Source organism: Bombina bombina, chromosome 3, assembly GCF_027579735.1.
Source record: "Bombina bombina isolate aBomBom1 chromosome 3, aBomBom1.pri, whole genome shotgun sequence".
Taxonomy (NCBI): Eukaryota; Metazoa; Chordata; class Amphibia; order Anura; family Bombinatoridae; genus Bombina; species Bombina bombina.
Window position 1 is genome coordinate 103,719,151 of NC_069501.1, and position 14,605 is coordinate 103,733,755.

The following is a 14,605-nucleotide window of genomic DNA, read 5'->3' on the forward strand; positions in this document are numbered from 1 at the left end:
TGAAAACACTTAAATTTAAACCACATGTCCTGCGGCTAGGACAGAGAAGCCATATATCTTAGCTCCCAGTCTAATGAACATGGTAGCATCAGAAATAAGGAAAGTGTCTAGTTGAGAGCCATAATCCTGTCTAGGATCTCAACCAAAGGAGTCTCAACCAAAACTGATACAGACAAGACATCGCACCAATAAGATGCCGCACTTGAAACAGTAGCAATACAAACTGCAAATTGGCATTGAAGACCTTGATGAACATACATCTTCTTCAAATTAACCTCAAGCTTTTTGCCATAGGATCCTTAAAAGAGCAGCTATCCTCTAACGGAATAGTAATTCTCTCAGCCAGAGTAGAAAGCCCCTTCTACTTAAGGCACCATGCGCTATGAATCTAAAATGGAGTTAGCGACAGGAAACATCTTTTTAAAGACGGGAGACGGGAAGAATAAACAGCTTGCTAACACACATTCAAGTTGCAAGTAGCTGCAGCTGGTTTCAAACTGCAAACCTTTCGCTTGCTAGGCAGCTAAGCTAACCAGCATGCTACTACAGCTGACTGCTTCTCCCATTCCTGAGAAATAATCTCCGAGCACGGTCTGGAACAGGAAACACCTCCACAGAGGAAGGAACATCATAGCAATTATTAAAGTTACTAGATTTCTTATGGTTGACGACAGGTGCATCAAAGTCGTCCAAAGTAGCCAAAACCTCCTTTAACAGTACACAAAGGTGTTCAAGCTTAAAATTGAAGATTACTTCTTCAGTATCAGATAAAGGAATTATACTGTCCGAATCTGAGATTTCACCCTCAGAGGCTACCGACATATCCTACTCAGACTTATGAGAGAGGGCAACCTGTGTAGCAGGAGATGGGACATAAACCATACTATCTTGTATTTTCCCAACAACAAAGGGAAAGCAGATAATGTTACAGATACCGCAGAAGATACCTGCGCAGAAATTTCAGCAGGCAAATAAGCTCCTCCAGGAGACTGAGAGGAAATGCAGGGCACTATATGTGTAGTTATTAAGGCTTTGGGACGTTTGAGGAGAAAGCTGTGGAAATTCCTAAATAGCATCATCCTGAGAGACATTAGGCTAACAAAACATACTTGTTTTAATTTTATCATTTGTTATGAATTAAAGCATAACATACACTTGTCCATAGGAGCAGGTCTCAAGCTCCATGAACAAACAAGCAGTCAAACTTGCAAATAAGATACTTAAGTGACTATTGCCTTAGGACAGGATAAACAAAAATATATATAGGAACAGACCCCTGTTTAACATAAAATTACCCCAATACCCTCTAACTATAGTAGGTCATTATTGGGACGTTATATAAAAGGCACTATTACTTTAAAGGGACACTGAACCCAAAAAAATTATTTCGTGGTTCAGATAGAGCATGCAATTTTAAGCAACTTTCTCATTTACTCCTATTATCAAATTTTATTTGTTCTCTTGCTATCTTTATTTGAAAAAGAAGGCATCTAAGATAAGTAGTCAGCCAATTTTTGGTTCACACCCTGGCCAGCACTTGTATATTGGTGTGTGAATTTATCCATCAAGCCGGAAGAACAACCCAGGTTGTTCACCAAAAATGGGCTGGCATCTAATCTTACATTCTTGCTTTTCAAATAAAGATACCAAAAGAATGAAGAAAATTTGATAATAGGAGTAAATTAGAAAGTTGCTTAAAATTGCATGCTCTATCTGAATCATAAAAGAAAAAAATTGGGTTCAGTGTCCCTTTAATAATTTATTATGAGAAGTAAATCCCATTTATGGCCTTATACATGATTCATATGCTTGCAAAATAAAACAAGATGCAAACAAAAAGTTTTAACAATTTTATTTGACCAAAGGAAAATGGCAACATCCATTTTGCATAAAGTAATCACTGTCACTTTAAGAGCAAATAGCAGAGCGGTAGCCGCTAAACACAGAACTAAAGGAATCCGTGCTGTAGTCAAAGTAGACAGCCACACTGCACAGCCGAATCTCTGTAAAAATCGGCATCACAATGTCGCCGCTCCACTTGCAACACTGAAAGCGGCAGAGACAGTGCTTCTCCTATTCCTAACGAAGAAAGGAAACACCGAATGTCCCAATAAAAGTAAAGTCTCTAAACTGAGACTAACTACAAGCCCACCGCTGTGTTCACAGTCTGAGAAGGAGCAGGGGAAACATGAACGCTATAGAATCATTCCAAAATGGCGCCGCTCCTTCTTACTGAAAAAGGAGGCAGAGTCATAAAAAAGCTAGAAAACTTCTCCATACCTTAAACATAGCGCGGCTAAAATAAACGGCGTGCTTAACAACCATTCTAAACTCAGAATGAAAACTACATGGAATAGAACCTGAGACGAGACAGCCTATCTAAAGAGCTGAATCATAATCATTAAGATTAAACTCGAACCAGAAGAGAAAACTATGTTCCTCAATATACATTCTGTGAAAAAACCTGGCACCCTCCAGATCATATTTTTCAACAAGTGAAATACACATATAAGCCCTTTAAAGTTTTACAGGCGCCCTATTTGCCATACAGCAATATCTCATTTTATCTGTGCACAAAAAAAATTAGCTTTATGTAACTGGTTAACCCCTTCATCACTGATAAAGGGGAAGCAGTCTCTCTCACATCCACATTAAGTGCCTGCACACTGCCATTAGAAATATCCTAACTAGGATATATAGTGTCCCAATTGATGTTTGCAGGATTCTTTAAAGTGCACAGTCTCCCATACTTAGAAGACAAAAAGGCACTTATGTGCATCTAGCCGTCCGGCAGGACGACAGCTTACACGGTATGAGAGGACGCATACTCCTGTAGAAAAAAGAAAGAACAGAGTAAACCTACTCTGGTTTTCTATATCCTAGGAAGCAAATATGTTAGGAAAATGCAGCAAGGCCCACCTCACAAGTTCCTAACTGCTTTAAAGCCACCACTAACCTACTGAAGAGATTAACATGGACTATGGCTAAACCCAAAAAATCTTGCTTGTAGCGAAAGAAATCCAATTTTCTTCAGACACCGAACTTCACTTCCTTCACCTCCTCCATTGAGGAGCAGAGAATGACTGGAGTTTGTGGGAAGGGGAATGATACTTAATAGCTTTGCTGTGGTGCTCTTTGCCTCCTCCTGCTGGGCAGGAGTGATATTCCCACTAGTAATTGATGTCGTGGATTAACCATATTTTAGGAAAGAAAATTAAAACAAAATTTTAGTGGACAATATTCTTTAAATAAATATAGCATTTCCTCAGTGCAAGAAACTCAATAATACATTTCATATATAACACCCAGACTGACACATGTTTTTTTAGTATAATAAAGCACACCATTATTCACAATATGCTGACGTTTCATCAGCACACAGCTAATAATTGGTTGCACTCACCTGGTCAGGGCTTGGCGTTTCCACATCCAGATAGGCTGGCGGCATCTGCACTTTGCTGAGCACTTTAAAACATGTCTTTAGAGCCTGTGTCAGTTCTAGAAGACTCAAAGCGTCCATGTTTTCAGATAGAGACTGGGCCATGTAACTTAGCATCTGAGGCAGATACTGTGTTTGCACCTCTGAATAGAGTTCCTGTAGGAAGGGCAGCATATAATAATTATGTTGTTTTTTTACAGAAAAGGGCTGGCACCAAATACCTGAATATGCTAGAAGTCACCAAAAAATGTTAAAGCAAATTATAATAAATATCCCTTTCTTTTGATGTAAGTAGATTAATTGTATAAATCAACTGGGATCTACAGCTCCACAAATCATGTAATATGGCATCTCTCAGGTGCAGGACCTACAAACTCATATCAATTTTGCATACTTCAAATATTTCACTCCCAACATTTATTCTCAAGCAGCGTTAACATACATTAAACCTTTAGTGACACAGGAAGCACATTTATCAATGCTCTTTTGTTTTAAGGAAAAACATAATTTATGCTTACCTGATAAATTTATTTATTTCCGGATATGGTGATTCCACGGAAACTAGTGGGAATATCACTCTTGGCCAGCAGGAGGAGGCAAAGAGCACTACAGCAAAGCTGCTATATATGTCACTTCCATTACCCATAACCTCCAGTCATTCGGCTGAAGGAAAAATGGAAAAAGAAGATAACACAAAAGTGTAGAGGTGCCTGAGGTTTTAGAAAAAATAACTGTCTTAAATAAAGGGTGGGCCGTGGACTCACCATATCTTGAAATAAATAAATGCATCAGGTAAGCATAAATTATGTTTTCTTTCCTAAGATATGGTGAGTCCACGGAATCATCAATTACTAGTGGGAATCAATACCTAAGCTAGAGGACACAGATGATAAGGGAGGGACAAGACAGGGAACCTAAACAGAAGGCACCACCACTTGAAGAACCCTTCTCCCAAAAGAAGCCTCAGCTGAGGCAAAAGTATCAAATTTATAAAACTTTGAAAAAGTATGCAAAGAGGATTAAATTGCAGCCTTGCAAAACTGTTCCACAGAAGCTTCATTTTTAAATGCCCAGGAAGAAGAAACAGCCCTCGTAGAATGAGCAGTGTTTATCTCAGGAGGTTGCTGTCCAGCAGTCTCAAAGGCCAAACGAAAACTGACAAAGCAGAAGACTGACGAAAGTCCTTCGATAGAAGATAGAACTTCAATGCACGCACAACATCTAGGTTGTGCAATAAACGCTCCTTAGAAGAAGAATTAGGACACAAAGATGGAACCACAATCTCCTGATAAATATTCTTGTTTGAAACAACCTCTAGGTAGGAAACCTAATTTAGTACGTAAAACCACCTTATCAAAATGAAAAATAATGTAAGGAGATTCAAACTGCAGAGCCGAGAGTTCCGAAACTCTCCAAGCAGAAGAAATAGCAACACGAAACAAAACCTTCCAAGATAACTTTTTGATAATGCATAGGAATGCATAGGTTCAAACAGAGCCCGCTGTAAAACTCTAACAACAAGGTTAAGACTCCAGGGAGGAGTAACGGGCTTAAACACAGGCCTAATCCTAACCAAAGTCTGACAAAAAGATTGCACGTCTGGGGCCTTCACCAAACGCTTATGCAACAAAATAGACAACGCAGAAATCTGACCTTTCAGAGTACTAGCTGACAAACCCTTCTCCAAACCCTCCAGTAAAAAAGAAAAAATTCTAGAAATACTGACTCTACTCCAAGAGTAGCCTCTGGATTCATACCAACACAGATATTTACGCCATATCTTATAGTAAATTTTTCTTGTCACAGGTTTACGAGCCTGAATCATGGTCTCAATGACCAACTCTGAAAACTCACGCTTAGATAAAATCAAGCTTTCAATCTCCAAGCAGTCAGCTTCAGAGAAACGAGATCTGGATGAAGAAAAGGACCCTGAAGTAGAAGGTCCTTTCTCAGAGGGAGTCTCCATGGAGGTAGAGACGACATTTCCACTAGATCTGCATACCAGATCCTGCGAGGCCATGCCGGCGCTATGAGAATCAACAACACCCTCTCCTGCTTGATCCGAGCAATGACTCTTGGCAGGAGAGGGAAAGGAGGAAATATGTATGCTAGACTGAAATTCCAAGGAACTGCCAGAGCATCTATCAAGAAAGCCTGTGGATCCATTGACCTTGAGCCGTACCTCAGAAGCTTAGCATTATGCTGAGAAGCCATGAGATCCAGTTCTGGCTGCCCCCAATTGAGGATTAAACTGGAAAATACTTCCGGATGGAGATCCCACTCCCCCGGATGAAAGGTATGTCGGCTCAGAAAATCTGCCTCCCAATTGTCCACTCCTGGGATGTGGATCACAGAAAGACAAGTTGTGAGACTCCCCCCACTGGATTAACTGGGCCACCTCTGACATGGCCAAGGAACTCCGAGTTCCCCCCTGGTGGTTGATGTATGCCACCGAAGTGAAGTTGTCCAACTGGAACCTGATAAACCGGGCTAAGGCTAGCTGAGGCCAGGCCAGGCCAGTAGAGCATTGAAAATTACTCTCAGTTCTAGAATGTTTATAGAGAGAACTGATTTCTCCCGAGTCCAAAGACCCTGAGTCTTCAATGACCCCCAAATTGCTCCCCAACCTAGAAGGCTGGCATCCGTGGTCACGATCACCCAGGAAGGTCTGCGAAAGCAGGTTCCCTGGAAGAGGTGATCCTGAGACAACCACCACAGAAGAGAGTCCCTTGTCACCTGATCCAGAACTATTTGCGGAGACAGATCCGCATAGTCCCCGTTCCATTGCCTTAACATTCATAACTGCAGAGGTCTGAGATGGAACTGAGCAAACGGAATGATGTTCATGGAAGCTACCATCAGACCAATTACCTCCATACGGCCAGGGAGAGGACTGGAGGACAAGACAAGAGTAGAAGATCTTTGTTTTTCTGACCTCTGTCAGAAATATCTTCATTAGTAGGGAGTCTATTATAGTCCCTAAAAACACTACTCTTGTGGCTGGAATCAACTCTTTCCCAGATTTACCTTCCAAAAGTGGGAGCGAAGAAAAGACAATAAGATCTCCGTATGAGAGTTTGCTTGTTGAAAATACGGCACCTGAACCAGAATGTTCTCCAGATAAGGTGCAACAGCAATTCCCCGAGACCGGATCACTGCTAAAAGAGCCCCCAGGACCTTTGAGAAAATTCTGGGAGCTGTGGCAAGGCCGAAAGGAAGAGCCACAAACTGGAAATGATTGTCTAAGAAAGCAAACCTTAGAAACTTGTGATGATCCCGGTGAATGGGAACATGAAGGTACGCATGCATTAAGTCTATGGTTGTCATAAACTGACCCTCTTGAATCAAAGGAAGAATGGAACGTATAGTCTCCATCTTGAAGGACGGTACACTGAGGAACTTGTTTAAACACTTTAGGTCTAAAATAGGTCTGAAAGTCCCCTCTTTCTTCGAAACCACAAACAGATTTGAATAAAATCCCAGACCCTGTTCCTGCGGAGGAACTGGAACTATAACTCCCAGGGCAAAAAGATCCTTGTTAAAATTTAAGAACGCCTCTCTCTTTATCTGGTCTACAGATACTCTTGAGAGAAGAAACCTACCTCTAGTACAATTTCCACGGCCCAAAGGTCTGGGACATCTCGTATCCAAGCCTGAGCAAATTGAGAAAGCCTGCCCCCTACTAGACTTCCTGCTTGGAAGAGGAAGTGGAGGATTTACCTCTAAAGTTACAAAAGGAACGAAAATTACTCTGACGCCATTTCTGCTTATTCTTCTTATCCTGAGGAAGAAAAGATCCCTTTCCTCCTGTGATATCTGAAAAAATTTCAGCCAAACAAGGTTTTACCCTTGTAGGGAATAGCTAATAACTTAGATTTAGAAGAAACATCCGCAGACCAGGATTTTAACCTAAGGGCTCTGCGAGCTAGAACCACAAAACCAGACATTTTTGCTCCCAGTTTAATGACCTGTAAGGAAGCATCCGAAATAAAGAAATTGGCTAACCTTAAGAGCCTTAATCCTGTCCTGGATCTCCTCAAGAGGAGTATCTGCCTGAATAGAATCAGACAAAGCATCAAACCAGTAAGCTGCAGCGCTGGTAACAGTAGCAATACACACCGCAGGCTGCCATTGAAGACCTTGGTGAACATACATTTTCATTAATAATAGGAGATGGAGAAAAAGGAATACCAGGTCTCTCCCACTCCCCTGCAATAATCTCAGAAACACGGTCTGGAACCAGAAAAACCTCCACCGCAGAGGGAACATCAAAATACTTGTACTAGACTTCTTAGGGTTAACAACGATAGTAGTATCAGAGTCATCCAAGGTAGCCAAAACCGCCTTAAGTAACAAGCGGAGGTGTTCCAGCTTAAATCTGAAGGACACAACTTCAGCATCAGTAGAAGGAATTATACTGCCTGAATCAGAAATTTCCCCCTCAGATGCACAAAAATCAGACTTCTGAGAGGAAAGACTTTGATTAGCCACCTCAGGATCAGAAACCTTACGTACTGTTTCTTTAAAATTCCTTTTGCGTTTTCCCTGCAGCATGGGAAAAGCAGACAGTGCCTCAGATACCGCAGAAGATACCTGGGCAGCAATATCTTGCAAAGTAACTCCAGACGGAGCATGAGAGGAAACGCAGGGCACTGCATGTGCAGATGAATAGGTACATGATAGATACATGAAGAACAAAAAGGTACTGGGGGTTCCACCTGGGCATCAAAACATAAGCTACAGGTAACATACTGCACAGCCTCCTGAACCATAATACAAAAAAAGAAGCACAAAAAAAAAAATCTAACTTTTTTTTTACCTTTTAACTTGGGATATAATACAGAACAAAAAAAAAAACGTTCTTAAATAAACGTTCCCTTTAAATTTACCAAATCAAGAAAACATACCCCAGGTAACACTCTACACCTCAGCAGAATTACTGAGGTGCCCTACCTGTCCTGCAACCCGCAGCAAACTGAGGAAAAAATCTATTCAGTTTACAATCCGGATTTCCAGAGAAGCAAAAACAGCAAGAAGCCTTCTAAACAGCAGAGCATCAGAAATATGCACAACTCACTCTTACAGGAAGTGAAAAAAAGCGCCAATAAAAACTCTGACATCAAAGAAACAGAACCTCCCTAAAAGGGGCGGTCCTACAGCTGACAAAAAAGCCATTTTTTTAAACAACTTTCTTGAAAACAGGCTTAAAAACAAACAATAACCCCCCCCCCAAAAAAAAAAACAAGTACATAATCTGTTACTAAAAACTGATCCTTACTGAGCCATCAATAAAATAAATAACTCCTCACACTAACAGTGCCTACAAAAACTGCCATAAAAACCTGAACCCTTGACAGAAATAATAAAAAACGTCCCCCTGCAGCGTTTCAGCTGAATAAGTGCCAAATTTTTCCCTGCTACATAGAAAAAATATAATTTATGCTTACCTGATAAATTCCTTTCTTCTGTTGTGTGATCAGTCCACGGGTCATCATTACTTCTGGGATATTATCTGCTCCCCTACAGGAAGTGCAAGAGGATTCACCCAGCAGAGTTGCTATATAGCTCCTCCCCTCTACGTCACCTCCAGTCATTCGACCAAAGACCAACGAGAAAGGAGAAACCAAGGGTGTAGTGGTGACTGAATTATAATTTAAAAAATATGTACCTGCCTTAAAAAACAGGGCGGGCCGTGGACTGATCACACAACAGAAGAAAGGAATTTATCAGGTAAGCATAAATTATGTTTTCTTCTGTTATGTGTGATCAGTCCACGGGTCATCATTACTTCTGGGATACCAATACCAAAGCAAAAGTACACGGATGACGGGAGGGATAGGCAGGCTCATTATACAGAAGGAACCACTGCCTGAAGAACCTTTCTCCCAAAAATAGCCTCCGAAGAAGCAAAAGTGTCAAATTTGTAAAATTTGGAAAAAGTATGAAGCGAAGACCAAGTTGCAGCCTTGCAAATCTGTTCAACAGAGGCCTCATTCTTAAAGGCCCAAGTGGAAGCCACAGCTCTAGTGGAATGAGCTGTAATTCTTTCAGGAGGCTGCTGTCCAGCAGTCTCATAGGCTAAACGTATTATGCTACGAAGCCAAAAAGAGAGAGAGGTAGCAGAAGCTTTTTGACCTCTCCTCTGTCCAGAATAAACGACAAACAGGGAAGAAGTTTGGCGAAAATCTTTAGTTGCCTGCAAGTAGAACTTGAGGGCACGAACTACATCCAGATTGTGTAGAAGACGTTCCTTCTTTGAAGAAGGATTTGGACACAAGGATGGAACAACAATCTCTTGATTGATATTCCTGTTAGTGACTACCTTAGGTAAGAACCCAGGTTTAGTACGCAGAACTACCTTGTCTGAGTGAAAGATCAGATAAGGAGAATCACAATGTAGGGCTGATAACTCAGAGACTCTTCGAGCCGAGGAAATAGCCATTAAAAATAGAACTTTCCAAGATAACAATTTTATATCAATGGAATGAAGGGGTTCAAACGGAACACCCTGTAAAACGTTAAGAACTAAGTTTAAACTCCATGGCGGAGCAACAGTTTTAAACACAGGCTTGATCCTAGTTAAAGCCTGACAAAAGGCCTGGATGTCTGAATTTTCTGACAGACGCCTGTGTAACAAGATGGACAGAGCTGAGATCTGTCCCTTTAATGAGCTAGCCGATAAACCCTTTTCTAAACCTTCTTGTAGAAAAGACAATATCCTAGGAATCCTAACCTTACTCCAGGAGTAATCTTTGGATTCACACCAGTATAGGTATTTACGCCATATTTTATGGTAAATCTTTCTGGTAACAGGCTTCCTAGCCTGTATCAGGGTATCAATAACCGACTCAGAAAAACCACGTTTTGATAAAATCAAGCGTTCAATTTCCAAGCAGTCAGCTTCAGAGAAGTTAGACTTTGATGTTTGAATGGACCCTGAATCAGAAGGTCCTGTCTTAGAGGTAGAGACCAAGGCGGACAGGATGACATGTCCACTAGATCTGCATACCAAGTCCTGCGCGGCCATGCAGGCGCTATTAGAATCACTGATGCTCTCTCCTGTTTGATTTTGGCAATCAATCGAGGAAGCAGTGGGAAGGGTGGAAACACATAAGCCATCCTGAAGTTCCAAGGTGCTGTCAAAGCATCTATCAGAACCGCTCCCGGATCCCTGGATCTGGATCCGTAGCGAGGAAGTTTGGCGTTCTGGCGAGACGCCATTAGATCTATCTCTGGTTTGCCCCAACGTTGAAGTATTTGGGCAAAGACCTCCGGATGAAGTTCCCACTCCCCCGGATGAAGAGTCTGGCGACTCAAGAAATCCGCCTCCCAGTTCTCCACTCCCGGGATGTGGATTGCTGACAGGTGGCAAGAGTGAGACTCTGCCCAGCGAATTATCTTTGATACTTCTATCATTGCTAGGGAGCTTCTTGTCCCTCCTTGATGGTTGATGTAAGCTACAGTCGTGATGTTGTCCGACTGAAACCTGATGAACCCCCGAGTCTTTAACTGGGGCCAAGCTAGAAGGGCATTGAGAACTGCTCTCAATTCCAGAATGTTTATTGGCAGGAGACTTTCCTCCTGACTCCATTGTCCCTGAGCCTTCAGAGAATTCCAGACAGCGCCCCAACCTAGAAGGCTGGCGTCTGTTGTTACAATTGTCCAGTCCGGCCTGCTGAACGGCATCCCCCTGGACAGATGTGGCCGAGAAAGCCACCATAGAAGAGAGTTTCTGGTCTCTTGATCCAGATGCAGAGTGGGGGACAAATCTGAGTAATCCCCATTCCACTGACTCAGCATGCACAATTGCAGCGGTCTGAGATGTAGGCGTGCAAAGGGAACTATGTCCATTGCTGCTACCATTAAGCCGATCACCTCCATGCATTGAGCCACTGACGGGAGTTGAATGGAATGAAGGACACGGCATGCATTTAGAAGCTTTGTTAATCTGTCTTCTGTCAGATAAATCTTCATTTCTACAGAATCTATAAGAGTCCCCAAGAATGGAACTCTTGTGAGAGGAAAGAGAGAACTCTTCTTTTCGTTCACTTTCCATCCATGCGACCTTAGAAATGCCAGAACTAACTCTGTATGAGACTTGGCAGTTTGAAAGCTTGAAGCTTGTATCAGAATGTCGTCTAGGTACGGAGCTACCGAAATTCCTCGCGGTCTTAGTACCGCCAGAAGGGCACCCAGAACCTTTGTAAAGATTCTTGGAGCCGTAGCCAATCCGAATGGAAGGGCTACAAACTGGTAATGCCTGTTTAAGAAGGCAAACCTTAGATACCGGTAATGATCCTTGTGAATCGGTATGTGAAGGTAAGCATCCTTTAAATCCACTGTGGTCATGTACTGACCCTCTTGGATCATGGGTAAGATTGTCCGAATAGTTTCCATTTTGAACGATGGAACTCTTAGGAATTTGTTTAGGATCTTTAAATCCAAGATTGGCCTGAAAGTTCCCTCTTTTTTGGGAACCACAAACAGGTTTGAGTAAAACCCTTGTCCTTGTTCCGACCGCGGAACCGGATGGATCACTCCCATTAATAATAGATCTTGTACACAGCGTAGAAACGCGTCCTTCTTTATTTGGTTTGTTGACAACCTTGACAGATGAAATCTCCCTCTTGGGGGAGAGAATTTGAAGTCTAGAAGGTATCCCTGAGATATGATCTCTAGCGCCCAGGGATCCTGGACATCTCTTGCCCAAGCCTGGGCGAAGAGAGAGAGTCTGCCCCCCACTAGATCCGGTCCCGGATCGGGGGCCCTCGGTTCATGCTGTCTTTGGGGCAGCAGCAGGTTTACTGGCCTGCTTGCCCTTGTTCCAGGACTGGTTAGGCTTCCAGCCTTGTCTGTAACGAGCAACAGCTCCTCCCTGTTTTGGTGCAGTGGAAGTTGGCGCTGCTCCTGCTTTGAAATTCCGAAAGGGACGAAAATTAGACTGTCTAGCCTTAGCTTTGGCTTTGTCTTGAGGTAGAGCGTGGCCCTTACCTCCTGTAATGTCAGCAATAATTTCTTTCAAACCAGGCCCAAATAAAGTTTGCCCCTTGAAAGGTATATTAAGTAATTTGGACTTAGAAGTTACATCAGCCGACCAGGATTTTAGCCACAGCGCCCTGCGTGCCTGAATGGCGAATCCTGAATTCTTAGCCGTAAGCTTGGTTAAATGTACTACGGCCTCCGAAATGAATGAATTAGCTAGTTTAAGGACTCTAAGCCTGTCCGTAATGTCGTCCAGCGTAGCTGAACTAAGGTTCTCTTCCAGAGACTCAATCCAAAATGCTGCCGCAGCCGTGATCGGCGCGATGCATGCAAGGGGTTGTAATATAAAACCTTGTTGAACAAACATTTTCTTAAGGTAACCCTCTAATTTTTTATCCATAGGATCTGAAAAAGCACAGCTATCCTCCACGGGGATAGTGGTACGCTTAGCTAAAGTAGAAACTGTTCCCTCCACCTTAGGGACCGTTTGCCATAAGTCCCGTGTGGTGGCGTCTATTGGAAACATCTTTCTAAATATTGGAGGGGGTGAGAACGGCACACCGGGTCTATCCCACTCCTTAGTAACAATTTCAGTTAATCTCTTAGGTATAGGAAAAACGTCAGTACTCGCCGGTACCGCAAAGTATTTATCCAACCTACACATTTTCTCTGGTATTGCAACAGCGTTACAATCGTTGAGAGCTGCTAAGACCTCCCCTAGTAATACACGGAGGTTTTCCAATTTAAATTTAAAATTTGAAATATCTGAATCCAATCTGTTTGGATCAGAACCGTCACCTACAGAATGAAGCTCTCCGTCCTCATGCTCTGCAAGCTGTGACGCAGTATCAGACATGGCCCTAGAATTATCAGCGCACTCTGTTCTCACCCCAGAGTGATCACGCTTGCCTCTTAGTTCTGGTAATTTAGCCAAAACTTCAGTCATAACAGTAGCCATATCTTGTAATGTTATCTGTAATGGCTGCCCAGATGTACTAGGCGCCATAATATCACGCACCTCCCGGGCGGGAGATGCAGGTACTGACACGTGAGGCGAGTTAGTCGGCATAACTCTCCCCTCGCTGTTTGGTGAAATTTGTTCAATTTGTACAGATTGGCTTTTATTTAAGGTAGCATCAATACAGTTAGTACATAAATTTCTATTGGGCTCCACCTTGGCATTGGAACAAATGACACAGGTATCTTCCTCTGAATCAGACATGTTTAACACACTAGCAATAAACATGCAACTCGGTTACAATTTTATTTAATAAAAACGTACTGTGCCTCAAAGCACTAAACGATTAAATGACAGTTGAAATAATGAACTGAAAAACAGTTATAGCATCACTCTTAACAAACAACACAACTTTTTAGCAAAGGTTTGTTCCCATTAGTAAAATAACACTAATTAAATTTTAAACATAAAAATTACAGAGCAACGTTTTAAATCACAGTCACTATATAAGTCTCACAGCTCTGCTGAGAGAATCTACCTCCCTTCAAAGAAGTTTGAAGACCCCTGAGTTCTGTTATAGATGAACCGGATCATGCAGAAAAACTGACTGGAAATTTTTGATGCGTAGCAAAGAGCGCCAAAAACGGCCCCTCCCTCTCACACACAGCAGTGAGAGAGAAACGAAACTGTCATAATTAACACAAGCAAACTGCCAAGTGGAAAAATAATGCCCAAATACTTATTCACTCAGTACCTCATTAATGCAAACGATTCTACATTCCAGCAAAAACGTTTAACATGAAAAATACCTAATAAAAGGTTTAATGTACTTTTACAGAGTAATTCCGGTGAAATACCATCCCCAGAATACTAAAGTGTAGAGTATACATACATGTTCATTATAACGGTATGGCAGGATTTTTTCATCAATTCCATTCAGAAAATAAAAACTGCTACATACCTCAATGCAGATTCAACTGCCCGCTGTCCCCTGATCTGAAGTTTTTACCTCCCTCAGATGGCCGAGAAACAGCAATATGATCTTAACTACTCCGGTTAAAATCATAAGAAAAACTCTGGTAGATTCTTCTTCAAACTCTGCCAGAGAGGTAATAACACGCTCCGGTGCTATTGTAAAATAACAAACTTTTGATTGAAGTTCTAAAAACTAAGTATAATCACCATAGTCCTCTCACACCTCCTATCTAGTCTTTGGGTGCAAGAGA

At 42.1% G+C, this 14,605-nt stretch overlaps 1 protein-coding gene across 1 annotated transcript in view; it reads right to left on the reverse strand.

Annotated features, from left to right (window-relative positions):
• Nucleotides 1-14,605, reverse strand: part of DOP1B (DOP1 leucine zipper like protein B) — a 593,629-nt gene that overhangs the window by 355,955 nt on the left and 223,069 nt on the right. Inside the window, exon 13 of the mRNA XM_053705165.1 lies at nt 3,404-3,595. Coding sequence (XP_053561140.1) covers nt 3,404-3,595 — 192 coding nt within the window. The remainder of the gene's footprint in view (nt 1-3,403; nt 3,596-14,605) is intronic.